At 42.0% G+C, this 27,989-nt stretch overlaps 1 protein-coding gene across 7 annotated transcripts in view; it reads right to left on the bottom strand.

Annotated features, from left to right (window-relative positions):
* Positions 1-15: 15 nt before the first annotated feature.
* Positions 16-27,989, bottom strand: part of LOC139808595 (uncharacterized) — a 128,336-nt gene continuing 100,362 nt past the window's right edge. For 4 of the 7 annotated variants that reach the window (XM_071770741.1, XM_071770739.1, XM_071770737.1 and 1 more), the window contains exons 3-7: positions 10,326-10,803; positions 6,259-6,549; positions 5,861-6,011; positions 5,511-5,724; positions 16-5,425 (exon numbers count right to left, since the gene is read on the bottom strand). In XM_071770741.1, coding sequence (XP_071626842.1) covers positions 3,062-5,425; positions 5,511-5,724; positions 5,861-6,011; positions 6,259-6,549; positions 10,326-10,803 — 3,498 coding nt within the window. In that variant the 3' untranslated portion in view covers positions 16-3,061. Of the gene's footprint in view, positions 5,426-5,510; positions 5,725-5,860; positions 6,012-6,258; positions 6,550-7,886; positions 8,755-10,325; positions 10,804-27,989 lie in introns of those variants that run through there. The other 3 variants (XM_071770740.1, XM_071770744.1, XM_071770742.1) reach the window with 3 other exon arrangements.

Below are 27,989 nucleotides of genomic sequence, written 5' to 3'. Positions count from 1 at the left end.
ATAAGAAAAAGCCCGTTTGTAGTAGATATTTTATTTCCAACTTAGGAACTGAAATGCCCATATAATAAAAAATATTTTGTATCGTAATAATTACTATTATATTAAAGTGGGAAAACGAGGGTTATGCTAAAATCGTTCTACTAAGTATACAAAATGAAGGGAAAACTTCGCAAAAAAAAAAAACGAAAACAATTCGTAGACTCTTCCTCGAAACATTCTCCAAAGATTCTCCCACGACTCACTCACTCACACATCGTTTATCCTAACACTCGCATGCGCGCGCGCGCGCGCGCGCTAAAAAAGGACTCGAGATTTATAAAAACAATCGCGGTAACAGAATTATATAAACGAAAAATCATATAAAATCTTCCACGTGGAATTCTTTGCACATTGTTAATTATTCTTATCATTTTTCTCCCTTTCGATTCACGTCTATCTTCTTATAGTTTCTCGAACTGTTAAGGGGGGCTCGTCAAAAGCATGTACAAATGACCGTCGCCGTCGTTCGATCTCTCGTAGTCGCTATCTAATCAGTTTCTTTTTTTTTTATGGCACGTATTCTCGTAAAAGCCTTTCCCTTTGCGGAGACTCGACAATATCCGCTTCGCCGTTCTCTTCGCTCGTTTCCTTATATACCGCACGAACCGCGCGATTTTACACCGAATCGCAATCCGCATCCGTATACTTCGACTACCTTCTTCCCTTTCTTTATACATACGCTAGAAACCCGTGGAGTCCCTTTAGCTTCTCGTTTCTGTATACGTTTATCAGACTTGGACGTGAAGATCTATCTTAAGATTGTGTGTACGTGTGTATACGTGTATGTGTGTGTGTGTGTACGTAGTTCTTTCGGGCGATCGCGCCAGAGATCCACTGGTACCCAACAACGCCCGTTTAAAATTTTCGAAAAAGACTTACAATAGAATTTTTCGTCGCATAGCACCATGTTGAAAAGCGACGCGACGCGACGGCGTGGTCGCGACGCGCCCGGGTCGCCGGAAGTCAGCCGCGGTCTTACAAAAATAACAACAAGTGGTAAGCGTTTTCGCGTCGTCTCCGCCTTCGCCTGACCCTCGCGCGCGCTGCTCGATAATTCGATTTAATTCGATTTCACGACCCGTTGAATACCACTGGAGGCTTTTTTTTTAATTGTTAATCAAGCCGCGGTCTCGCAATCGGCGCCGGAACGCCTTTGTGTTTATCACGAAAGAACCATCCGAAAAAACGTGAACAATTCATACTCTTGAAAGACATCAATATAGAAATCTGATTTTCTTCTTTTTTCGCCAGAACGATCCGAAACGGATCTTTCTTCCTCTTGTACGTTCTTAGGGTTACGAATGCTTTTAACGTTACTCTCATATTTATTAGTATCTTTTTGATCAGAGTATCCTAAAACGAACAAATTCTATCAATATGTCTACATTTAACATGGATATACCGTCAGTAAATTTTTTTAAATCTGTTTTTTTTTCTCAAAGTATTGTGGTGGCCCGCGATGTTCGATCACGTTTGGTAGCGATCGCGTAACAATCGGTCGATTGCGCATTCGGTTCCGTTGGTTTTACACAGAGATTAAAAACGAAAGGTCACACTACTACTACTGCGTCGACACGGCTAGAAAACGAAAGATCGTCACAAATTGTCTTCCGAGCGAAAAAAGAGACCATCGGAAATATTCTGTAAAATATCGTATTTTTTTTTCGTTCCTCGTTAAGGAAACAGCGATACGACAATCGTTGGCCACACGAGCAAGACAGCCTGTGTACACTTACTAAACTTAACTTCCTTACGTAATGTTGAAAGATAATGTAGGATTTGTCTAGCTTAATGATTTACGTGATTATATACATTATATACATTGTCGCTGCTATAACATTGCATGCGTGCGCTTATATCGTTAGAGGTGACTACAGAGCGGTGTATGTGATTGTGTGTACGAGTGTTTCCTTCTTTTTTTATTATTATTATAATGAAAATTGTCTAGCTTATACAGTACATAGGGTTTTCGCGAGCGTTACTACATAAGATTTACCCCGTTACACACAGTAAACAATTATACATTCCGATGATCCGCCGGCCAAATGTTCGCCGTTGCTCTTTCTTTTCTCTTTTTGCATCGGGTTTTATCACATGGTGCATTGAAAATAAATCGAAATGTGCGCTTGCGAAACGAAAATCGAAAATAAAGAACGAATTGAAACTAATGATAACGATACTCGAAAATACGTAATCTGAAACGTATGAAAAGAAAAAAAGTAATTATTCTCTGGGAGCTCAGAGAATGAAACGTTCGGAAGCTCTAGCATGGCATTAAGACAGTGCGAGCTTCCGAAATTTAAATGCTTCTTGCCTCGTAACATCAATTGAAACTCAAAAAACGCGCGTAAACAATTTATATAAAATAAACATATAAAAATAACGACTTTCTGTGAATTCCATCGACTGTCTCCTTGAATAGCAATACATTTTGTTGCACTTTTATCACAGGGGTCTTTTTCTTAATAACGATAATCCTCTAGAGTCTCGCGCAGGGGTAAATTCAAGAACTTACAATAGTTTCGGAGGCCAGGACTTGTAATATACCCACATATACTGGATATATAACATATATTATTAATTATTAAACATTAATTATATTAAATCTGCGCGTTTAATTTGGAGCGACAAAAAATGTTGCACGGGCAACAAGATCAAACATTTTATTGCATCTCTCATCAAACGCATTATGAATATTTTTGTAATAACAGAAATCATCTTTGAAATCTGCGTCAACCTGACCGATATTTTATTCTACCTCTATACGAGACTCTGTGGGACTATCACTGTTCTATCATGAACGAACAGTGTGAATAATTTCGTCTTGTTGATGCTCAAATCGAATAAAAACAACATAACTGAATATAGGTAATTTGAACGAACCACATCACTCTTGTCAATAAATCGCTTCACTCGCTGATATACAATTCGACAGCGAAGAAGTCCGACGGATCCTTGTCTCTCTAGTAATCAAAGCATCTTTCGCTATGCCGGAAACCCTAAATGTTGAGATCCCATTGTCTTACTTAGACGTTGGGGCGGCCGGCTGTTGATGCGGCGGCGGCTGCCCCATCATCCCCGTCAGTCTTGGTTGCGAGGAAGCGAGTAATTCCTTGTAATACGCGCTAAATTCCGGCGGTAAAAACGACGATGCAGCGGCAGCGGCTGCGGCCGTGGGCGGAATCGGCGGTGGGAACAGACCGTTATAGAACGAGTAGTACATGGGGTCCAGAATTGGGAGGAACTTGCCGGACGCGTTTGGCAGTTGCGGCATCGGATAGGCGGTAGAGTTGTTTTGCGGTACCGTCGGCACGAAACCCGACGGTATGCTGGGTAAACTGTGCCGTCGTCCGGCCTCGCTCTGCCTCGATTCCTGATGCTGCTGCTGCTGCTGCTGCAGTTGCGCTGCCAAGGATGATTTCTCGCCCTCGCTGATCCTACGATGTTGATGATCCCTGCCGGCCTCCGCAGCCGCTTTCCTCCTATCAATGCTCATTTGTTGCTGCTGTTGTTGTAACGTCGTTGCCTGCATTCTGGGAAACGGACTTCCAATGTGATTCAGGTGATTCAAATTGGGTACGTTCGGTATGATGGGATGACTCGGCTTCCTCGGTGTGTATGGCGAAACCGGCTCGGTTCTCACCGTATACTTTCCATTCATTTGTTGCTGCGGCTGTTGCTGCCTCCTTTGCGCGCTACTTATCACTCCTATCGCATTGCTCTTATTAGGTGGACTTGGTATTTGGACGTGAGGCGGCATGAGGTGATGATTGTTTTTGTGCTTGGGATTCACTAACGTAATCTCGAGGTTATTCGACGCGATAGTTCGACTGTCGATTACATTTTGGTAGGCGGGGAAGGGTACACGTTTTGGACAGTCGGCGACAGGTCTGTCCGACGGTTTGTCCTTGACCGGTGAATTCCGCACGTCCAGATTTAACGGATTAGGCCTCTGTACTACAGGTACTCTGACTATTTCTAGACTGGGCCTAGGGAACGTCGGTTTCTCGTCAGACTTTTGCGTCAGATCGAGAACACTTCCTTGTCCGATGTCGTTGCTAGAGCTCATTTGCGGATGTTGCGAGCGTTGTTGTGGCTGCTGCTGCTGCTGTTGATGCGGATGCGAATGCGGATGAGGATGCGGATGCGGATGCGGATGTGGATGCGGCAAGCGATATTTTGGTGGAGAGCTAAGAATATCCTTAGGATTTCCATAAACCGTCCTTTCGTTGTGCACAAATATCGACCTCGACTGTGTCACCTTTGGTGGTAATAACCTGCCATTTGGAATATTTGGCGGAACAAAACGGTGGTTTGGATGCTGCGCAGACGGAATCGTCGATGGTGCGACGTTCGCGTACAACTGCAACAGCGCAGTATTGTTCGAGTTACCGACATTTATCACCCGACTGTTCGTCACATTATTGTTGTTCATCATGCTGATGTTGTTATTGTTATGATGAGCCGGTAGTTGTTTGACCACTGATATTCGCGGCTGATGATTTTGATGGTCGTGCGGTGACGGTAACATGTGTCCTATGTCGGGCGTCACAGTGACGGATATCAATTTAGGAATGGAATTCGGCGTGACTGGAAGCGGATACGGCGAGATCGACGGTTGCTTCTCTTCAGTGGATTTCATTGTGGCCGGCAGAGGTTGTTGTTGTTGTTGTTGTTGTTGATGTTGTTGTTGCTGCTGCTGCTGTTGGTGTTGCGGCGACATGGAGACGTTGGTCTGAATCACGCTCGGTCGTGCGTCCAGATCGACAGCGGTGACTTCGAGACCGCCTTCGCGCAAAATCTCGAGCTTGCGTTTTTTGAAGCTGGGAATAATTATCTTGTCTCGACTCGTGTCGCTCTCGTTTTCAAGATCAATCACTTCGGGCGATCTGGAGAGCGGAGGTACTATCGTTTTTTCCGCGAATTTCTCGCCGCCGAACAGTGGTATATTTTCCTTGCCTTGCGCCAGTAGCGTCGTCTGCTTGGAATCCAACTTGATCTCCTTCATATCCTTCTCAGGTGGAGGCGTTAAAGTGACAACCGTCGACGCGTTTGTCGCTACACTGGTCACGGGCAAGCCTGGTGGCGAACACGATGGTGGAACTTGTTGGGAAATTAAAGGACTGTTGAGCTGCCTCTCTAAGACACTCTGATTGTTACTGGTACCATTCGTCGGCGTTGTGGAGGGTGTGCTATTGGGCGTTGAGATAGACGTGTTGGAGGATGGCGGTGGACTTGGCAGTTGGCTAGCTTGCTGGCTGGAAGGTGTCGCGTTATTGGCGATTATTGTATTCAAGGACTTCAGGCGTTCCGGCTTCACTCGCACGCTACGTAACGAGGACGTCTTGCCGGTTTCTAGTTTGGGTTTCTCACTCGAGAGTAAAGTCTGCAAGTGGAAAGGATACGTCATGAATAATTTGAGCTGCATTAAATGTATGTAGTTTCATGACGATGAGACTAGTGCCATTTACCGTTGTTGTTGCTGACATTATTGGTTGTAAGGGAGGCGTTGTGATCGCAGGAATTGCATCTATAGGCGGAGGTGTTTCCGACATGTACAGATCACTCGGTTCCTCCTTGATATCTAAATCATCGGACACGCTTATACTCTTGGTACGTCGTCCGTGATTCAATCTCACTTTTGTCTCCTCGCCTCGCTGATACCTTTCATAAGGTAGTAATAACCTGCAGCGTAAATCTTATTATAATTCAAATGCAATTTGGATGATGTATATTAAAAAAAATCTCTATAAATGTACATATGTCGCAGAGATGTTAACGCTAAAGACAATCGTGATTAGAATCCGCTGAAGTACTTCACCTTTCATAATGTCTACGTGTAATAGTTGCCGCGCTAGTGGAACCTGTGTGGCCACCGATGTCGTCGTAGATGGTCTTCCACATGCGACCAGCGCTGACGGAGTCGTAACCACCGAGCATTTGCACTTTCGTGTAGAACAGGAACAGATCGACTACGAAGAGAAAAAAGGATCGTTACGATCGTAAATACGGAACCGACCGCGATCTTGGATTTTGCGAGAAGGAAACCCTGCTGTGTCTTAGCTCTCTGCAGTCTGGCAGCCAAATCGCCGGCGCCGCCAGGAATCGCGCGAAAATATAAATTCGAAAAAAAAAATCAGAAAAATCGGTCTTGCCCTTCCGGTGGCAAGACCGGTCATCGGATAACAAATCCGAGGAAAAAATAACTGAGATACTGACTCTGCCTGTAGCCCAGCAGTGGCATCTTTCCGACCGGCGTACCCCGAGAGTTCATAAAACTCTGCACGTCGGTGATAAACTTCTTTTCTTCCGCGCTGGTCTTCCTCTCGCTCCGCCGTACCCCGGACGAGGGCGGCCTCCCGACCGTGGGTATCACCAGGCTAGTGCTGGTGATCGCCGACGTGCTCTTCGACGTCGACGCCACCGAGGCCTCGCTCTCGTTCGAGGACTCACCCGGCGAAGCGCTGCGCTTTTTACGCTTTCTTCGTGGTCTGCCTTTTAGCTTCGGTGCTGAAAATCACAAACACATTGCTCAATCATCGCGCTAGGCTCATTCGTATCTTTTGCATATAAATTTTAATATCTCGACTGGAAAAAAGGAGGCCAAATGCCATCCTTGATATATAAATATATTAGTAAGAATTGGTTTATCGCTAACGACGATAAGAATAACGATTGCAAAATGTTTCGTCCCGCTTTGGTCTATTCTAAATAACTTATTCAAAGAGAATTTTATTTGTAAAATGTATTGTACCGAACAGTCAAAAAGCTTTCGTGTTGAATAACTAAATAACTTATTCAAAGTGAATTTTATTCGTAAAATGTATTGTATCGAACAATCAAAAAGCTTTCGCGTTGTATATCGCATTCTTCTTTGTTAGAAAGCTTACGTACATACGTAACATTATTATGCAACACGTAGATACACGCGACGAATTAACGTAAAATAATTTCACGTAAAGCAACTGCAACTAAAATGATTTCAACTAAAATAACAAACTAATTCCACGTAAATTAATTTCAGGCATTAACGTCGTAATCACGATAGTAAGACACGTGAGCACGATAAGCACACGTGACCTGTTGAATATCCCGTAGTAGATTACAAGGTCGGGGAAGTATTTATTTATCTTGATGCGGAACAATATTATCGATAAACGGACCGGGGATGTCGAAATGACTCGAAAGTTCGTAGTAACGCGATTTACAACGTCAACCATTCTCAAGTTTGTTTATAAATTTGACCGACGTTCTACGTGACAAAATTTATGCGTCATAAAATCCAATACGAAGCGTAATTTCCTACTCCGTCCGTTTAATCACACGAGTACTACAATAGTAATCATATGCGAGCAATATTTATGAAATCACGATTGCAGCTTCGATTTCTGTTCGTTATTGTGGTATCTCGATATACACGTTGACGTGCGATAATTTGGTCACGACAAAATTACGCCGGAATTTACGCACACCGGTAATTTTTAACCGGGCAATAACTGCGGGCTGAAACATTAGGCCAATTATCGACGTCGTTCGATTGTCAATGGTCTACGGTTTACGGGGAAAAAAAAAACGAGAAAAAGGTAGCGCGACAAACGTAGTTCGCTAAATGCCTCGCGAAAAGGCTTCGCCGACGGCTGATAATCTCATTCAATCTACGTTAATCTCGACTTAACTTGGCGCTGAAACTACCTGTATTACGCCGGCCGGCGGCAACACGTGTACGCGACGCGCACTTTCAAAGAAAATCGATTCGCGCAGAGACACGAGACCCGGAGTTTTTTTTTTTTTTATATATAAATTTTCCTTCCAGATTCCACAAACACACACATCTCGCCCCGTCTTACCAGGTATATTCAGGTAAACCACTTTATTATTCTGAATTCTCATCACAATGGCCATTGTTCCCGTGGTGAGGCTTATCCGTCGGGCGACACTCACGATTGCCGGTTTATCGACGGCCGCACGATAATTGTAATAATTCTCGGGCGATAGCGACGACGACGACAGCTTTTCTCAACCGTAAAAACTCGGCCGAAAATACGCGACGAGCGCGTAACGGACGTCGGAAACAAACGAGTCACAGAGTTCGTTGTCGAGTCGCAGGTTGCACCTCTCCGTCCTCACCGGGGAGGGGAATTCGCCGGGAACCTCTTCCACCAGTGTCCTCCCGCTAATCGGATATTTTCCGCGATACGCGCGGAATGTATACGAGGACTCGAATCGCACGTGTGCGTGCGTGTGTCTGGTACAAACGATCCGTCGGACCGTACAATTTGCACTATCGTCCGCCCGTCGGGCCACGCACAATGTTTCGCTACGTTGCGCCCGTCGGATCCGCGACGGACGATATCACGTGTATCGCGATGAAGCGTCTCGGTGGCGATGAACCAGATCGCGCTGACGAAAAAAAAACCACAATTTGATCGCGGGTCGAAGTCGGGGGACCACTAACCGGCGCGGCGCCGCGACGGTGCGCGGGGACGGGCGATCGGGATTTTCGACACGGCAACGTCAATACACGGTCACGTGGCGCGCGGGGGGGGACCACGCGATTTTTCGATCGGTCGATCCGCCAGGCGGGCACGCGAACGTCGGACGAATGCACACGTCGTCGTCGCTCACGAGCGCAGGATCATGCGTGCACGGTGCGACGCGACGCGACGCGACGCGACGCGCCTTGCGCCTTGCCTTGCCCCCCCGCGCTCTCGATTTACGCGCGACCGATGCGTCGGGAAACGCGTCGAGTGCGACGGAGCACGGAGCGCGATGACGACGGATTCGCCGACGACGCGTTTCCCGTACAACGGGGAAAGATCTAGGGGCTTGAACCCAATTCGGTAGCGCGCCGCTGGATCTTATCTCGTCTATTATTACATCCTTCGGGATCGCTCCCGCATCGAGCGCGCGCGCGGCCCAATGAAACACTCATGAAACAGCCGCAGACTGTTTATTTTTTTTTGCCGACGCCGGCGACTAGCGTATAGGTATATATCGTTAAGCGAAAGCTCGCTGCTATGTTTTGCCGATCGGCATCTCTGTGTCATCCCTTCGCATTCCGTTCGACGAGTACAAAGAGGAGACCGCGCGAGAATGGAAAATAACATCGGCTCGCTTCTTGTTTCACATATTTCCGGATTCTTCTGGGCGCCGCGTATATGGTGGATGGATATAAACGCGCAAAGTGAATTTGTTATCACGGGAGATTCGTGCGAAACTGTATCGTGTTGCAAAAAAGCTCTGTGTTACCGTTGCTCATTACCATTGCAAAGATATTGATTACAGTTTATTTATATTCGTTATTCAAACGGGAGAATTTTAATTAATTGCAGTATTGTATTAATTTACAAATGATTGAGCGAGAGAGAGAGAGGAGTTTGAATATCTGATCGAAACATTCTAAAATTCCCTTCTCAAGTTCCGCATTAAACACAAATAAAATATGACGCTTCGTATTTTTCCCTCTTTTACATCAAAATAGCTGTCGATTATTTACGGTAAAATGATGCTCATTCAAAAAAAATTTTTCTCCAGTAAAAGTTAATAAATCATAATAAGACTAACGGGAAGTTTATCGTATTATAAAAGAAATATGTAAAAAAAAGAGTAGAATAAGTCTCTTTATCGATTGCGCGTGTTTCGAGAAAAATTATTTTAAATGCGAAAATATCACGCACGTATGTGTTTAATTATATGTATATTGCGTGCTAATTAGCGTACAGTTACTGGTAATTGAGTGCAATTGAAATATTATCGAGACAAGCTCCTAGTATTAAAAGCATATCAGTATTTTCGTAACTGTTGTATATTGCCATTTCTTTCGAAAGATGAGTAAAAGCTAATAATGATGCCAGTGCTTATAGTACTAAATAGATAACGTACTATGTACTATGTATATTGACATATAACATGTTCGTAGTGTCTAGTAAACAAACTTTAAGGTCGTACGTTACAAGCGTCTCTTACAAGTTAAACGCGCGCACACATAAGCGCCGGCATCCAGTTAATATGTATGAACACAAATACGAACGTTTTCACAATGAAAATCATTTTTTTCAAAAAGAGTAGGTATACGATCAATAACGAAGTTTCTTCTTTCATTGTTTCCTTTTCTTCTCAAAGAGAAATCAATTCTCGACCGATTGCCCCACGATTCATCGAATCATCCATTATCGTGTAAACAAATGTACGACAAATTGAAATGAATTCTCTTGCAGGATCTTCTTGCGAAAGCCCGAATCGTGATTATGTTTAAACTGAACCAAATGACTGACAGCCGTACATACCCAAGTGATTACACAGCAGCTCGTGAGTCTCGAGATCCGGATAGTCGAATGTGTCCCTGCAGAAGAGCACCCTGGTGCCCGGCGTCGCGGTGAAGCCCCCTAACGCGGCCGCGATGGACGAGCACAGCCAGGAGGGCTCGGCGCCCTCCAGTCTACGTAGTAGCGCCCGATAGCGACAGTACCTGGGATACGAGAGTACCACCACCTTCGTCTGAAAGCTGTCCGGTCTCTTCGACGAGTTCAGGTTGCCCTCGTACTCCTTTTGCTGTTTTTCGACGTCCGAGAAGTCGATCCCCGGGTCCGTCAGCACCTGCGGCTGCGGCATCTCGTATCTGAGCGGACTGGTCTCCGGGGACGACATCGGGGTCGTCGGATAGGACACCTCTCGGCCCGACGACCACTCCAACGTAGGTGAGAGCCATGTGACTAGGTCGTGCACGCGGACGACTACCTTTTCTGAAATTGTCAGCACCTCGTCCTGCAAAGAAAAATATTTCGCGATATATGGACCGTATGAATTATGGAACGTCGAATCAATCGAAGAATAAACATTTATCTGCGGCAATATTATCGCCTGCGCAAATAAATTAAATCGATAGCAATATGTACATGTATACACTTAGAAAAAAATGTTATCAGCCATTAGAAAATTATTTTATTTTGTCGAGTGTGTATACATAATACATACAAAGTACTCCATCTAGATAAGTATTTTAAGTAACTTTGCTATTCTAAATAATAGGAAAAAATGGAACTACGAGGTTTTATAGTTTCGAGGGATACGTAATATACTGGCTTTTGTTGTGCGCGCAGGGAGTTGTGAAAGAGATTTTAAAAGAGCAACTCGAGTTTTTTAAATAAAAACATCTGAGTTTTCTTACACACATATATGATTCCCCTCTAATCATTCTGCAAATAAAACTATTAAGATAAGTTTATCGAAAAATCAATAATTTACGAAATATTTTATATTATACTAGATATTAAGTTTAATTATTTAGTTCGGTTATTATGGCAAAATGTCACTTTATCGCGGAGCCTGATATCCAATTTCTATTAATAAAATCGATATAACATAAATACAGTAATGTGCAACGATTGATGCGTCATTAATAGAACTTTTATGAGAGAAATAAGACTTTTATTTCGCTACTTTCACGCAATGGACGCGCAAATAAGTCATTACCGAGAGATCGTGAAGTGACAAAAATTACGCAAGAGGAATTCGCGATTGTTGGCGGGAAGAAATTTACCCGGTAGAATTCCCATTTACCTACATAACACGGCTTTTGTCGTATTTATACCGATTTTCCATTGAGAGCTAGCGACTCTACATGGGAACACCAGGAACTTGCGCGCGAAAGCTTTTACGGAGAGACGCAACTGTTGCGGGGAAGGAAGGGGGCCGAGATAAAGAGAGAGAGGAGAAGAAAGAGAGAGAGAGAGAGAAAGAGAGGAGGAGAAAGATGAGTGTGTAATAGTCTCTCCTTTCTCTATCTACGTGATACGTATATATGTACATAATCCACGCGATATAAACCGTGGTTTATGCTGCATCTCGAGTGCATCGTTATCTGCTCCGCCTCCACGATAATTTAATTGTTCGGCGGTGCTTGCAGAGCGACGTCATTTTCGCCAAGTTTGACTTATTACTTGTCCCGTATGTCTCTGCTCTTTCCGCATTAGACGCATAAATTATTATCGCCCATTCGAGCAGAGTTCAAACGCTTACGCAACCTTAGCGATACCGTGTGTAATCGAATGACTTTGTCACACAGCTGCGCGCTACGTATACGCATAAATTTGTTTTATCGATTATATTAATGCGTTATCTCGTTGTTTATTTCCGACAGCAATAATTGCATTTATATAATTATTTATAATTATGCATCTATTATTTATTTATAATATGAGTAACAATTTAAATAATTACGGGTTTGGTTTCTCGATCTCCTTTTGCCCTTAGTGCGGAGAAACGCCAACACATTACATAGATACAGGTATATAAGTTTATTTCGAGGCTTTTAGCTTTGGCAGGAACAAAAATAATTTTTCTCGCGTTTCCGAACGTGGCTTCCATGGCCACTGACTCTATATAATCCGATAAATTTTCCGCATCGAGTGAAAATCCGCGCGCGCCGTAAGAAAGACACACTCTTTCGGTAATTGTGCAACGCGCCAAGCGGAGCGTGATTTACCTCGTATACACGCCCGGGGCGATTTTATATGGCGGCTAACGGAAGATAATTTATTGGCGTTGCAATATCTATCGGGCCGAAGTTCGGAAACGACTTTATTTATACGTGACATAATGTTCTATTTGGCTTGGGAGCCACTGTGTGTTGCTCGGGTTATACTTTCATCTTTTAGCTCTCTCTCTCTCTCTCTCTGTGTATTCGTCCATATTCCCCCAACCCCACGGCCCGCGCTCCCGTCTCTCCCCTACGCCCTTCTTCCCACCCTCGTCCGAGAGAGTTCTTCCAATAGTATAGTTTCCCTTCTACTATAACCTTTCTACCGGTCGGCTTCTGTCGTCTCTCTCCCTCCCTCCCTCTCTCTCTCTCTCTCTCTTGCTCTCTCGTTTTCTTGCTCGCTCGCGCCATCCTCCCTTTCGTTCTCTTCCCCTCAACCCCTTTCTCACTCTCCCCGTCTTTGTCTCATCTCGCCCTTCTCTCACCATTCCTCCTCAACCCCCGCATACCCTCCTCCACCCCATTCTACCACGCGCCTCATTCCGTCGTCCCCACTTATTCGCTCGCTGTGCTTCTCCCCGACGTGTGTTTCTCGTCTCTTCCCCCCCGCCTCCCCCTCCCCCTCGGCTCGCGACCGGCGCTAGCGATGGGCCCGATCCAATTCCCGAGCTGTAATTTTCAATCGATTCACAAGCGGCTCTCGTCGTCGAAAGCCATCGAAGGACATTAGAATAATCGCTGTCCGATCTAATAATTGAATCACACTCTTGCATCATGTTTCGTTACTTCACGTTAATTCCTTGCGCGACGTTGCGCCCAACAAAGCTGCAAAGCATAATTTTCACTTGAGAAATATAGATGCTTTAAAAATTTTTTTTCTACTACGATGATATTAAATTTGCGTACTCGATTCTAACTCGTGGTCATAAATAATTCTACCAAAATATTTCTGTAGAATCTATTTCTTTTGTCAAAAACCTACAACTAAAAATATAAAAAAATATAAAATAAAAATATATAATGTATAATATATAAATATACTATATTATATTATATCAGATTATATTATATTACGTTATATTATACAATATTATATTATATATTATAATACATATTTATTTTATATATATGCAAAATATATATAAAATATGATATATAAAATTGACTGACATGCTGTATATTTCCTTTATATTTTTTATATATTTTTTTACATTTTAAACATATCGAATTTAATTACGAGACCGCCTTAAAAATATTTCAGCGTATCCATGTTGATCACGTACATTTACGTCGTCATTCGAATATCCTGCAAACGTTCCGTAAAGTAGTTAAAGTAGTAATTTTACAATCGTTTAAGCACACGAATCCATAATTTCAAGATTACTTCAGTGAGGCACAATGTATCTTGCTGAATAAATTGCAGTAGGCTTTATATTCTACGAGGCAATTCCGAATGCAGGGAGTTAATTCTACGGAAGAGAAGGTCGCGACCTCGGAGGCCGTGATTAACCTTCCGTATCGAGATGCCTCGACGAAAAAAGGTTCGGTACCGTTTGAATGACGCTTGATCCCATCGCTGCGTCCGCGCGTGCCAATCGTCCCGTCTTTCTCTCTCTCTTTCTCTATTTATTCATCTATTTCTCTATCCATCTATTTCTCTCTCCCGTCCGAGCATATACATCAACGATGCTGAAAATAAACCTTGCACGCGAAAAACTATTGAACATGGAATATAGAGCGGAATACGTCGCGACTCGACATGAACTAAACCTCCATGAAAAGATTGTTAGGATTCGTTATCATTTCGTTATTTATTCAAAACCCTTTAGTCTTCCGACTTAAATCGTCTAAAAATTTTGTTACATATTTGTGAGCTCCTCTCGAAATTTTATAAAAGTGACGCGAACATTTTCTTTTATTCTCTCTATCACGTTTCCCTCGCTCTGAAATAATTTTTCGTCGAAGAGAAAATTTTGCGCTTTGAAAAGAAGTTCATTATTCCAATTGACTCAAAGGCAAATTTTTCTCGACTTTTAGTGGATTTTATCATGGGCGATTTCCCAGGAGTGACCGGAGTGTCGAGAAATTCCGAATTTTACGAGACGGTTACTTATTCGACTTGCCGAGCACGATTCTGCTGATCGATTGTTTTTGTTGGCGCTCGCGGCGCCCGGCGTGGCGACCGTGAGTTTTCGCCACAAGCACGGTGTAATTCAATTTTGAACTTCGCAAAGTTCGCGGATTTAACGGAAAATAGCATTGTCAACGGCAAAACGACGTATGCGAGACAAATGTATCGGTTTGAAGTTACGCCGCGACAAGTTGGAAGTTATCATACGAAACTTTCTCGCGAAACATTCTGTATAAAAAAAAGGAGAATTTCAATAAATGTTCTCATAAAAGAACGATTCTTTCATAAAAATCTCTTGTGCTCCTCTCGCTGTTGGGGAGTTATCGCGGCTACGGTAATGAATTTCGATGAAACGCGAGACCGTGCCGGGGGGGGGGAGAGGAGATTTCGCTTTTTCGGCCGCACGTATCCCTCTGACTTCCGCGTTTCGCGCGCGAGAGACGGGAGAGAGGCGCGCGTGTAAACGCGTGTAGTATCGTCACGATTGTTCTGACGCGGTTTGCAGCCGTGCCGGTCGAATGCGACGACGCGACGGGATGCGCCGTGCGCCGGCTGCAGTTCAACCCTGCGGCGATGCACACACACACACACACACGGATACGCCGCGCATCGAGTCGATGCACCGCGCCGCGTGTCGAATCAGAGTGATAATGTATTCCGACGTTGCTACGGCGATTCCTATGCGTCCTAAACACCCCGATAACCTGTCAATTTGCAAGCTTTTAATATATAACGTACGCAAAAATCAAACTTCTTTCTTTGCTGTATAAAGAAAAACCGCGGATGGCAAATAGAAAAAAATAACTTTAGACATAATTAATAAAATGCCAGAAGAAAATTGATAATCAATTGTGGTATTTCATGTATTTTTTTAAATCTTCTGTTGTTCAAATTTGGCTGAAGTTAAATAAACATATGAGTATGCGATAAGATTAGAAAAATATGCAATCGAACGATTAACGAATATAAAAGACACAACAATGAGTTTCCTACAAATACTAATTACGTCATTTACTAATACTGACGATAGATATCACCAATACTGAGCGGTAGATGAGATATCACAAACGGCAATATTTCGTATCGCTAGACGCGGTAAAGAGTGGGGATGAAGTCTCGGAGGGCTTAGGCCAAGGCTTGGGTGGGGCTAATTATCAATATGAGAAGAGCGGATGGGACGAGCAGAGGGATGCAAACTGCATCGTTAGGCTTTCAAAAGGAGCTAGAAAACCGTGGTAAGAGAGACCGGGCCTTTATTTAGAAAATTGAAGAAGATTTATACGCGTTACAAGCAATTACAAGACTTACGATCGGTATATATGGAAATTGACAGAGGAATGTTATTTTATTATATTACTATATTTTGCAGATTTTGCTACATTTATTAACGATCTCGGTACTAGTATTATTTAATACTAGCTTTTCACGTAATTTCATAAATTGAGTGTTCTTCCTCCTTAATAACATACCTTTACAACAATAAATTCCTTTCTTGAAAACCTAGTTTATAAATCCTTTATCGCAACCTTCCAGTTTATAAGTGACCTTTCGCATTATACGCAGCTGCTGGATATAATTTTACAAATGTATGTTATATCAAGTATAAATAAAAGGTGAAGCATGTCCACCATATTATTAGCATAGCCGCGAAAGTTTCTATCTGCGTATAATATCATCTCGCACCCAGCACTTCTTTATCTCGCGCCTCTCACCAAACTTCTTAAATGGGCTTTTGTAACTTAAATGAAAATAGATTCCAAGAGAGAAACGCGTTTTTCGAGGTGAAAGGGAGAAAGAGATGGGCGTATACACTGAGAAAATTTTAGTTTAAATTTCAACGTGATGATAAAAAATGTTTTCGTATTATATATGCAGCGCGGCTGTAACTTTTATCGCTTCCGAGTTATCTAAAGCCATAGTCATGTAAACGGCAAAGCATAATTACAAAATAATAACCATCGATTAAAATTCACGTCAACCGCTTGACCGCGCCGATAATGAATACATACTCACAAAGCGTTATTGATTAGATAACGTCTTTGTTCTTTTTGCAACTCGAATTACGCCCCGACGTCTGTTATAAACCGCATAAAATTCACCGTACAAATGACTAATTGTAAAATAACGGAAAAAGACAAAAAAAAAGACAGATAAAGAATCAGAGTCCAGGATAAATCCGCGATACTGCAGTTGACATATTCGCCGAGCGTACATAACACATTCATCGCAGAACAGGAATATGTAGCGTCTCGACGCAGTGGTGGTCAATTATTTCTTCATATAAACGCTACGCATTGTAGAAAATAAAAAATAAATATGTAAAAAAAAACCAAGAATGAAATTTTGAGGTAAAATGCGAGAACATTCATATTAGATGAACCACATATCACGTGTCAGGGAAATAAACGCGATTCAATAAACGCAATGCATTGATTGAATTACATTTAAAACTAGACTGGCGAAACCGGAGAATTATGAACAGTACAAATAATGGAATTTCTAAAAAATTTTACAATTTTTACTATTGTATTCTGAATTTTGATAGGTAGAATCATTACGTCGAATGAAATGGAAACAAGGGACAAATATCGTGCACCGGCGCAGTGTATTTTTCGACAACATGCGAATACAAATGTTGAAAGTTTGCATATATTTATCTCCATCGCGCGTTTGTTCTTTTAAAAGCTAACAATACGAGGCAAAATGTAAACCGAACACTTTTGCAATACGATCGCAACAATACCAGCGTGATTTCAATGCGCCGCCGCGCAGAGACGAGCAAACACAATTAGAGATAATAATAAACCGTTGTCGAGAGCGGAATGCGTTTGTCGCGAAATTGAAAAAATAAACGCGTTGACAGGATCGATAGAATTAATCAGAATCAACGGCAAGTAGTGTGAATCAGCGTTATTGAGAGCCGCTGGGAAGCATAAATCACTGTTAGATTAAACCCTGGAGCACGCAGTAGTAGATGGGCCAATGGTATGCTTTCAGGAAATATAGGGTGACCCAAAAGTTCCGATCCATACTTCATCGATCCACGAGATAGTCGTTTATTAACCGATACCAAGCCAAAGTGAACGTCTATCAATTTATTAATAGAATATTGTCTCAAATAATAAAACAATATTAAATAATTTTACTTATTCGAAACCACAGAAATATATTTTATAAGATATATTTATAAACGTCAATAATTATTAAGTAATTTCATGATTAGTCACATTAGACGCTTAATTACGACTTAAACGACTGATTATTTTATTACTAAGCTATAAGTGTCTATAATAAAGATTTTAAAAAAAGCATCTTTGTTTTTTTTTATCAATTGTTACATTTCTCTAGAATTCAGAAATCCGTAAGTGAATTTAAAGTCGGAAATTTTATTCGAGAAATTTAACTCAAAAACAATTAATAAAATAATAAAAAAAAATCATGGTTTAACGATCGACCGTACCTTAATACACATCGTTATCGTTTTGTAATTTTTCACGCGCGCGCGCGCGGAACATATTCCGGAAATTACAAAATTACTATTAAACGGGGGGCAATTAAAACCAAGCTAGCAATTAGAACGTGCGTAACGGAGACCTCTTGTCGTCTAGCGAACGTCGAACCTTAATTCGAGAGCGATAAACGGGTTTTTGCACGATTCGACTATTCTGAATAAAAACAGAACTACCTTGGTATATCGTGCACGAGCTCGGGCTAAAAGGAATTTGATTATGCTCGATGGTTTACACACGGTGCTTCTGGATCGATGCAGCCTCGTGACTCCCTCCTCTTTCTCCTCCTCTCTCTCTCTCTCTCTCTCTCTCTCTCTCTCTCTCTCTCCCTCTCCCCTTACTCCCCCTCTCTCTCTCTCTCTCATCGCCCTCTTCGCCCTCTTCGTCACTCTTCCGTTCCTCTCCTTCGCACCATTTGCCCTTTCGCCTTTTTCGTCCGTTGCATATTATATATAGCTCCAAGTATTGTCGTGTAGTATGCAAATATGCCGCACGGGCGTGCACACAAAAATATTTTTTATTTTAATTTAAATTTATATGATGCCGTTTTCTACGTGTAAGACAACGCTACATCACTCCGGTTGGCGATCTGATAAACGTTAGACGACAAATACGGTTTGTCAACGATATGCGGTATACGTCAAGAAGGTGACGTTAAGAGGGAAAGCAGTTTCCTTTCCCGTGACATGCGTTTCAACATACAGCACATAATCCTCTCTATATTGCGTAATGCAGGGAATTAACGAAGTAACTGGAGATGTATTTCATTAAACCAGTAGGAAACGCCGGACGATTAAACATAATTGATTGCAGTCCTTCGCCCATGCCCTTAAACCGAGCTTTATCGATTAATTTGTATACGTAACGTCGCGCCACAAAGGCCAGTTTGCGTAGCATGCCATCAAATTATTAAAATCACATAGACATTTGCTAATAAACTTTCGGAATGGCCGGCGCTTATGAAATTAATTAAATTAATATTTATTGGAATATTATGCAACACTGTAATATGACACGATAGAGATATATGTAGCGCTCATAATAAATCCTGAAAATGTCCGTTACTCGCGCCAAAATTTTTTCATCTTTTATACATCTTTTATTTATCGTATAGTCTATAATTAAACTTACGTAACATTTCATTAATTAACGATAAAATCGTACACGTCTGAAAATTTCGTTCGATCTCTCTACCCATAGATGGAGTATCCAGTGTGTTCCTTCCCGTATAAGTCTTGCCGGGAACTGCAATAACAGAGGGGTCGGGCAGTTGCTTCTTTAATTCAATAACCTCGTGAAACTGATACGAAACGTCCACATTGGAAATTGCAGCAGCGGTCTCGGCGATCGATACTCGCGCGGCTATTTCAGATTAAAACAGACAGCGATTTTTTTTTTAAGTTCATTCAACTAATTCAACAGCACATTTTTCGAAAATTACTTGTGGAATTTATATCATATATGTGTTTGAAAGAGCGAGGTAGAGAGAGGAAATATCTTGTGGAATATTTCCAGATATCGCTGTAATTTATTTTGTGAACTCCAACCTACAATGAATCACAAAAGAAGTATATTACAAAAAGATTAATACGACGCAGATGTATCGAGATTTTATCATTTTGCGAACGTGAACACACACACGTGTACGTGTGTCTTTGAATATAAATTGTTATTGAGGATCCATAGGGGAAGGGTGGGATTCGAGCAGCGGCATCAGTTATTCAGGCGCAAATAAAAGACGATTTTACGCGAGGATTCCGTTTGAAAATAAATTTAGTCGAATATCTTTGAATTTGCATTCCGGCGAAATGTCTGACTATATCAAATGCAAACGAGTATATTCAACTGCGCGCAGCGATTGTCGACTGTCGTCCTTTCGTCCCCTTCTTCGCCGTGGATTGTCGTAACTACGGGACTTCTGAGAGCGAGTGAATTATCGTACTAACGCTTTAATTATCCACATCAAAGTATATTTTCGTGCTGAAATACGTTTAACTTAGCAAGTACACGGATTATAATTCTCACCGAATATAATTATCTAATTCAATTTCTAAGTGATATAAATTTTGGATTTTGTGAAGTTGCGAAAAGAATACAATTCTTTCTCGGGAAGTAAATTAAAAATAAAATTGGATACGGAATAAAAGCGGCATGGGATATTTTTAAAAAGAATGTGCTTTTTATAGAGAAAAGTTCGTGCGGAAAATTGCTGTGCCACTGTTAAACGAGATTATTCGGCAGGAAAGATAAGGAAAACAAAAAACTGTATGACTTTACATACTTCCTACCTTTCGGTTACATTATGCTTTTGAAAGCGCGATAAATCCGTATACGATCTCGAAATATGCATTACACGAGAGCATTATCGTCGTTATTGGCGCGACTTGAAACGATATAAACGCGCGCGAAGGCCTTGCCCGCAGCCAGGATGAGAAAGCGTGTTGCGGTCGATGCACGCGTGTTGGTGTTCACGCAAGGTCAAGATGATTCGTGCATCCGATTGATCATATTCTTTTACCGGCTCTTGTTACCGTCACATTGTGAAACGTCGTGCCAAGGACGGATCTATATGCGCGCAAAAAAACGCGCTGATTCGCGCGACGTCTTTAAAACGCGCCACTTTTTTCGGGTTATTTGCTTTAAAGCGCAGCGATTTTCGAGACGTGTAACGACGACTTCATCGTGCAACGACGCTTCACGCGGGATTAAAAACCGGTACGTAAACGTCAAATCGGGTGTAGTTGTTTCGCTGATCGTGGAATCCATCTCGCTCGGTAATCTCAACATTGTAAGGCCGCCCAGAACAAGTTTGGACGAGACGCGGCGTATGTTCTCCATTTTCTTTCCGCGATTTCGTGCCGAGAATATTTTAATAAACGATATTGCACGATGGGAGGAGATGTAATGCGAAAAGAATTGAACGCGCGCTAAGAATCAGCAGAGCAACGGAACGGCCGAGAATAACGCGTCTCATCTTGAAAGCCGAACTTTCCGACTTATAAATACGGCATAAAAGATGTATTGTTACTTATAGCGTTATTTTTTTTTAGTTGCGTGTTTGAATGCAGAAACTTATTACCGTTGATCGTTAGCGAGGAAATTTGAAAGTATAACGCGTCGTGCGAGATAAGAAATTTGAATTAAAAAATAGTAGTAATAAAATCCACCACCATTTGATAATTATCGTTGTTAAATAAAGAATTATGTAAATTATGCAAGGGTCTCGTAATACGCGGGAGATATTTTATCTACGACAGTCGAATTGTCTCAGCGACGAGCAATTTCATGAATATTTATGAAAGTGTATGAAAGCGTTACGAGAATGTAGAATATCTCTTGTTCCAATCTTCGCATATAAGATTATTATTTGTTTGTACTAGAAATTACGATCGTAATAAAAGTTATGGAAAAAAAAACATGGCGTTATTACCACTTAATTCATGAAAAAAATCGAGAGATGCGAAACGCTCATTAATGCTTACAAGGCTTTCCGTTTTAGATGTGTAATAACACATTTACATCTCTTTAGTAGGATAAATTATTTAACAACCTTACGTAAAGTACATTACGCCTATATGGCTATTACGGGAAAAGGAATATGCCTCACGCGAAAAACCGATAAAAAAAAATTCTTTCGCGAGGATGCGCGCGATCGTGTTGCTTATTTAAATTAAAAATCTTGTGTCCCCCGGTTGAAACAATGCCCGACGTGACGCCATTACCGCAACTCGCCCTTTTCACCCGTATATACGCGTGATAATCATCCTATTGTGAGCAATGCCGGAAACGGCGTAATGCCAGGATGTCTCGTCTCGATCTTCGAGGCAATTAAAAATGGTTCAGCGGCCACGATGTTGCACGCGGAAAAGCGCAACGGACCGCGTGAGAACCACTTTGTTTCCTGTTTTAGATTCCACGAAAGGCGAATCGGCTCGATCACTAATTGCGCACGGAAGTTTCGCTAATGAACTAATGACAAGACTTTTACTCGCGCCCGCGATGTTACGAGAATTACGAAGTTTCGAGATATACATTGTAAGTTTACTTTTTGAAAAAAAAATTAATTAATTAAATGTCAATATAATGAAATTTATCTAGATATACGTGCGCGTATGTAAAGAGGTAATTGATAATAAAATTAATTCCAGCTGAAGAGAGACCCGTGCGTATAAATAAACGCGTGCTGAAAATATTTTGAATGTATAATCGCATCCTCCTACTGAAGCCTCGGTGATTGTATGACCGGAGTCGGACGCGTTTCGTCGGACGCCAATTAGAAGGCGGTTAATGAGCATGGAAATTAATGAGGCTAATGTTCAATCGGAATATCGGAGCCAACGTGTTTCGAACGCGCGCAAGATGAGGGGAAGTTCTTTAGCGGCGGTAGCGACCGGACCTTTACGTTCGCCATCGAGCTGAAAGCTATTCTATAAGTCTCAAACATAATAGACTACATGCATAACGCAGTCATGCAACATCGGCGCGGCTGCTATTCCCGCGCCATGACTCGTTCTCCAGCGGTTCTCCGTCGGCCTCGAAACAAATTCAATTAATTCAACTCGCTTACATATTTATATGCAATTAAACAAAAGGAAGAAAAAAAAATATATAGAATTCTTTAACACTTCCGTGTTATTCACTACCGATTTCAGATACGTTAGTTATCCTCTACCATTTTATGTATGTTTCTATAAAAATTTGAATTATATATAATATATATGAGAAAGTTTTATCGCTAATAACGTCGTCAACCGCAGAACGAAGGAGAAAATATTTTATCTAAATAAGGCGGAAGATCGCGCGCGTCAGTCCTTTGTAGCGATGTAAAAGTAATAAGCAAATTCTGGTTTGGGGCTCGCCTCCCCTTTATCCTCGGTTATACTTCATCCACCCTTTGAGCACACTTCCTACGCCGGACAATTCTTACGCCGCCACAGTCCCCTTATGCCGTGTACAAAGCGCGGCAAAAAGGGTCGCAAATTCGCATTAAAGTCGCTGTCGCGACTCTCCTTCCCTACATTTTCGAAGTACTCTCGTCGAGCCACAAGAATATACATAAAGAAACAGAACGTAAAATGTGCGCGTTCGTAATATAAATATTTATGTAAGCTGTTACACACATAAATCTATTTTCGAATTATATAAATGTATTTCAGTACGTAATTTCAGGAAACCCGCGAGTTTAATTTTAATTGCTCGGAGAGTTCAACGTTGTTTTTTTTTATCAACGATTATATTATTGAAATTAACGTTAGTTTCGAGACACCTCGTGTATTGCCGTAATCATACAAATGTACGCTCATTATATGTAAACGCTCTCTCGAGGAGTTATTGCGTTAATCGCAGATAGCTTTTTCTGCAGGCGCAATCAGAAATCGCAGAATCACGGTTTGAAATTACGCGTTGGCTGGTGAAAGATAACGAGCTGGCACGCATCCTCTCGTCAGTTCTCGCGATAACGAGAGAAGCTTAAGAAAATACGTATCGACGTATCATCGTGTGTATATATATGCATCACCTTATGTGTATGCATCATCACGTTATTTCGGTAAATGCGGGCCGGCCGGCGCGCGGCGGAGAGAAATATTTCGGATGTGATTTCATGCAGATTTCCTCGTAGCAATGGAAATCCACGAATAATGTACGGAAATCATCTTTACGTGTATGCAAATGCTACAAATTTTCTTAAAATACTACCCGTGCGTTATTGAAGCACGGAAAGTATCTCGTATACGGAATATTCAGGGAACATTTCAACGAGACGCGTGGAAATTACGGTACGAAAAAAAATCCACCCGACATCCTGAGAATACCTAATATCGGAGATAAAAACACACACCGATGGATACGACGGAGTGGTTACACGATGTAAAAATTATTCCCGGGATATCTCGCGCGTCGCGATGTGACGGGCTATCGCGGGGACATTACGATTTCCCGGCGAGAGGCACCACGTCTCGACACACGCGCGAACAACGTCCCGCAGATTTCCCTTCGCCGCGCGTGGGCGACACGCGTCGTAAATTTGCCAAATTATCCCGCCGCGCCGCGTTAAACAGCACGTTACCGCGATCGTCCGCTGCACGGGCACTTTGCGTAAAGCGCGCGCGCTCGATTGTTAGTTCTATCCTATTATCAGTCAACGGACTGCCATTGCCGCATTTGCCGCCGCCGCCGCCGCCGCGGTCGGAAGAGGAGCATCGAAGCAGTCACCTATCGGCCTCGCGCCCGCTATCATTTTTCAAACGCTCCCGGAGTTATTCTTTCGCGACGTTGATTGATGACGGAGACGTGTTCGCATAAAAGATTCCACCGGGCCGCGCCGTAGCGATGAAAGGGAAGATCTAAAGGATCTTTACCCGGCTATAAATTGCTAATGTTTTATTGCCGTAATATCGCGCGATGACGCGGGGGTGGGGGAAGAGAGGAGGAGGAAGGAAAGGTAGAGGAAGGCGCTAAAGGCACTTTACACTGTTTCGATCCGATTATTCTGGCCAGTTAATACCGCAGGGCCACTGGCGATACGGATGAAACTCAGGTAGGAGCGACGAAGAAACCTGGTTATTATAACTGTTGTTGCAGCGCGAGCGAGTCGTTAAAGAGCTCTCGGTCCGAGTGAAATAGCTTCAGCATCCAGTTATGTCGACCGACGTACAAAGCGTGTACCATATTAAATACATATATATTTCTCTCTTATATAAATATCACTTCTACAAATAATCAACGCAACGAAAAGCCAAAGCACGTTGCAAACGAATTAATACGCAATCTTACGTTTCGTATTAACTTACGTTGAGTTGGGCGGCACAAGATTTGTAACTGCGTTACGTGACCGAACGTAATTTAAAATCAATACTAAATACCAGCGTTTTTTAACTTCACAGTTCCTTTTGGAAAAAAAATCATTAATAACGAATAAAACAGTAATGAATAATTTAATAAGTTATATAAATGTATCATTATATTATATCGAAATAATTGAAATAGCATGCACAGACTGAAATAGCGTCTATTTTACAGAGTAATACGCGAATATCAGCTAATATTTTATTGACCGTATAATTAATACTACATTGATTAATAATTCGTTAATGCTATAGCTATTATATTAATATTGTTGCCCCGAATGACCGAATCCGAATAATCTACAAATCGATATTTTAAAAAAGGGGAAAAAATACTATACAGCTGTCAGAAATATATAAATTGACGCACCATTTAATCTGGTAATTAATTCTCCACAACGGGAGAATTAATTCAAAAATATTGATATCATATTACTTCATTAAATATGCGTTTATAACGAACGACGAAATATTTACCTATGTATAATAAATATTCGCTCATGTATACCGGTCTAGTAAACAAATCCTTGCAATATACGTAATTAAGCCAGATACGATAATTAATGTGAATTCGTTGAAAATATACATCATTTACACGCTATTATATATTTTTTATGTATATATTATATTTTTGCAATAAAAGAGAGAAATGAATATTTAAATATTTCCATGCGAGTATACATAATTCGCGCGATCGGGTATCAATTAATTAGTTATATTATTAAATAATTGACCTCGCGTCTGTATTTAAACGCGATACAGTCAAATGATGTACTCATCGATGTCAACATCGTTAATTACGTTACGACGTTGTTTGCATTACAATGTTCCCTCGCAAGCGTGTACGGTGAACAGTTTTTTCTCGCTCAAGTTGTGACTCGACGAATATTAAGGACATTAACTGTCTCGTGCCGCTCATAAATTGCGAGATACCCAATATCCTTTCGATCTTTGCTCCGAGCTAATATCCGGAGCAAATTCTGATTTAAGCCCATTACTTAAAAACGTTCGCACATTCAACTTTCAAAAAAAAAAAAAAAAAAAAAGGTAAAAAGAGAGATCTATTGGTGACTTTCAAAAGAAAAATTTCCAAGTTTCTGAATTATATCTATACGGTAAAATCTACATCGCCGACATTCGATATCCTAGGAATGACTAGTGAATCAAACTACCCCTCTGATACAGCAGGCGAGCAAATCTCACAAAGAGCGCGGAGCAATCTCAAAAGATGAATAAAGCTGGGCAGGCAAATGGCTGTCAGCGTTGCGCAGCTAAAATCTCGTGGATATAAGGCAAGGGAGAGAAATTTATTTGGTTTGAATACGATACGTGGAAGAAGGGAGATAGTTAGGGAATTACCTCGGAGTGGCGAGACACGTCCATCCGCGACGTCGAGTGTAGAAATTTGTTTACGAGGCACCAAAGTATAAAACGTACACGCGTTACGAGACGCGGGGCGCCAACATTGTGAGAAACTTCTGGACGAGCGATTTTCCATCGCGCGGCGAATTCGTTCTCTTCTTCTTGTCGGCAGCGAATTTCGGAGCCGAAGACCTCCCCGAGATTATTCCGGTCATATTAAATTCTTCAGTGGAGATAGAGGATTCTCGCGCGGCATGGCGCCGTGCCGCGAAAGATATTGTTGAAATCCCCGCATATTCCGTACTTTATATGTGGCGTGCGTTCCTGATACGGAGCTATTAAAATGGAAATTTAAAGGTCGAGCGCACGTGAGACCGTGAAAAATATATTTTAATCGGCACCGATATAGTTTTAAGAAGACTCGAACCCCGATAATCGCAATAAGTCGGAAGGGGAATGAACCGCGACATTTATACGTTTAATTAAACATAAAACGTATATTTACATTTTCAAACATGTCGGCGAAACTAGGTTATCCCAGTTGATGTCGTTATTTACCATTGCGTGCTAAGGAGGAAATTGCAAATTAATCAAATTGGTTAAGCGAATCAATCAAGTTACTTGCTGTCACATTACGGAATTTCACGAAATATCGCACGACGTGTACCGCGTCACGATGTATATCTCCGCGCGGGTATAATTATGCTCGAAATATAATTTTCCTTGGTATAAGAAATAAGGGGCGAAGTCAGCGCGCGGCCACGTCAGGCAAACCGCATTTACATCTTTATACGCTGACGGGCATTAAAATTTGCGCATGTATGCCGGGTGATTTTAGTAGACCCGGCCCGTGTACACATTTCCGCTGAACAAAATTCGTCGGTTTCGTTCGCGTAACCGTGGGCGTTTTAACATTTAACACGTTCTTCATTCAATTATACCACTTGAATCCAACAATTTTCCACGGCGCTCGACACGCGGATATTTAATGGAGGAGCGGCAACTTGACCTGGCGCATTGCCATAAAGCTTGTTCAAGGGAATCTGTCGAATTAGGACTACAACGCAACGAGAATGAAAATTATAGCGTGATTCGCTTTAATTGTCAAATATTTAGCCGACGCCGCGTTTTTCTTCTTTCACGTGGAAAAAAATTCTTTCTCGCGCGGATCGATCGTTGTGGAAGTGTTTCGTTCGGAGCGTCCGCGATGGGGCAAGTAAACGTGTCCATTTAGGTCATTGATTAACCGAGGGCTGGCGCCGCGCGACAGCTAGCTTGACATCTGTTGCTGTCAAAACACACAACGCGGCGGGCGCTAACTTACTCCGCGCCTTTGTGAGAACGCTAATCTATGAAATCGCCTTGATGTAGCTCGCCCCGCTGGGTCGATAACATGCGAGAGAGAGAGAGAGAGAGAGAGAGAGAGAGAGATGCTTCAACACTGGTTACACCAATCCCGGTTAAAGCTAACCGTGAGTAACGCGAGTCGTCCGTTTCCTAATTTATTTTATAGCCGGAGCTATATTCCCGGAGAGAAACGGCGAATCGCTAACCGGGATTGGCTCATCCTATCGCGGACAAATTTTCCAAAATGAGATTCGGTCAGATAGGTATTTAGTTGGATA

The sequence above is a fragment of the Temnothorax longispinosus genome, chromosome 2, assembly GCF_030848805.1.
Source record: "Temnothorax longispinosus isolate EJ_2023e chromosome 2, Tlon_JGU_v1, whole genome shotgun sequence".
Lineage (NCBI taxonomy): Eukaryota > Metazoa > Arthropoda > Insecta > Hymenoptera > Formicidae > Temnothorax > Temnothorax longispinosus.
The sequence above is the reverse complement of the archived record's forward strand: the minus strand, read 5'-3'. Positions and strand labels throughout refer to the sequence as shown.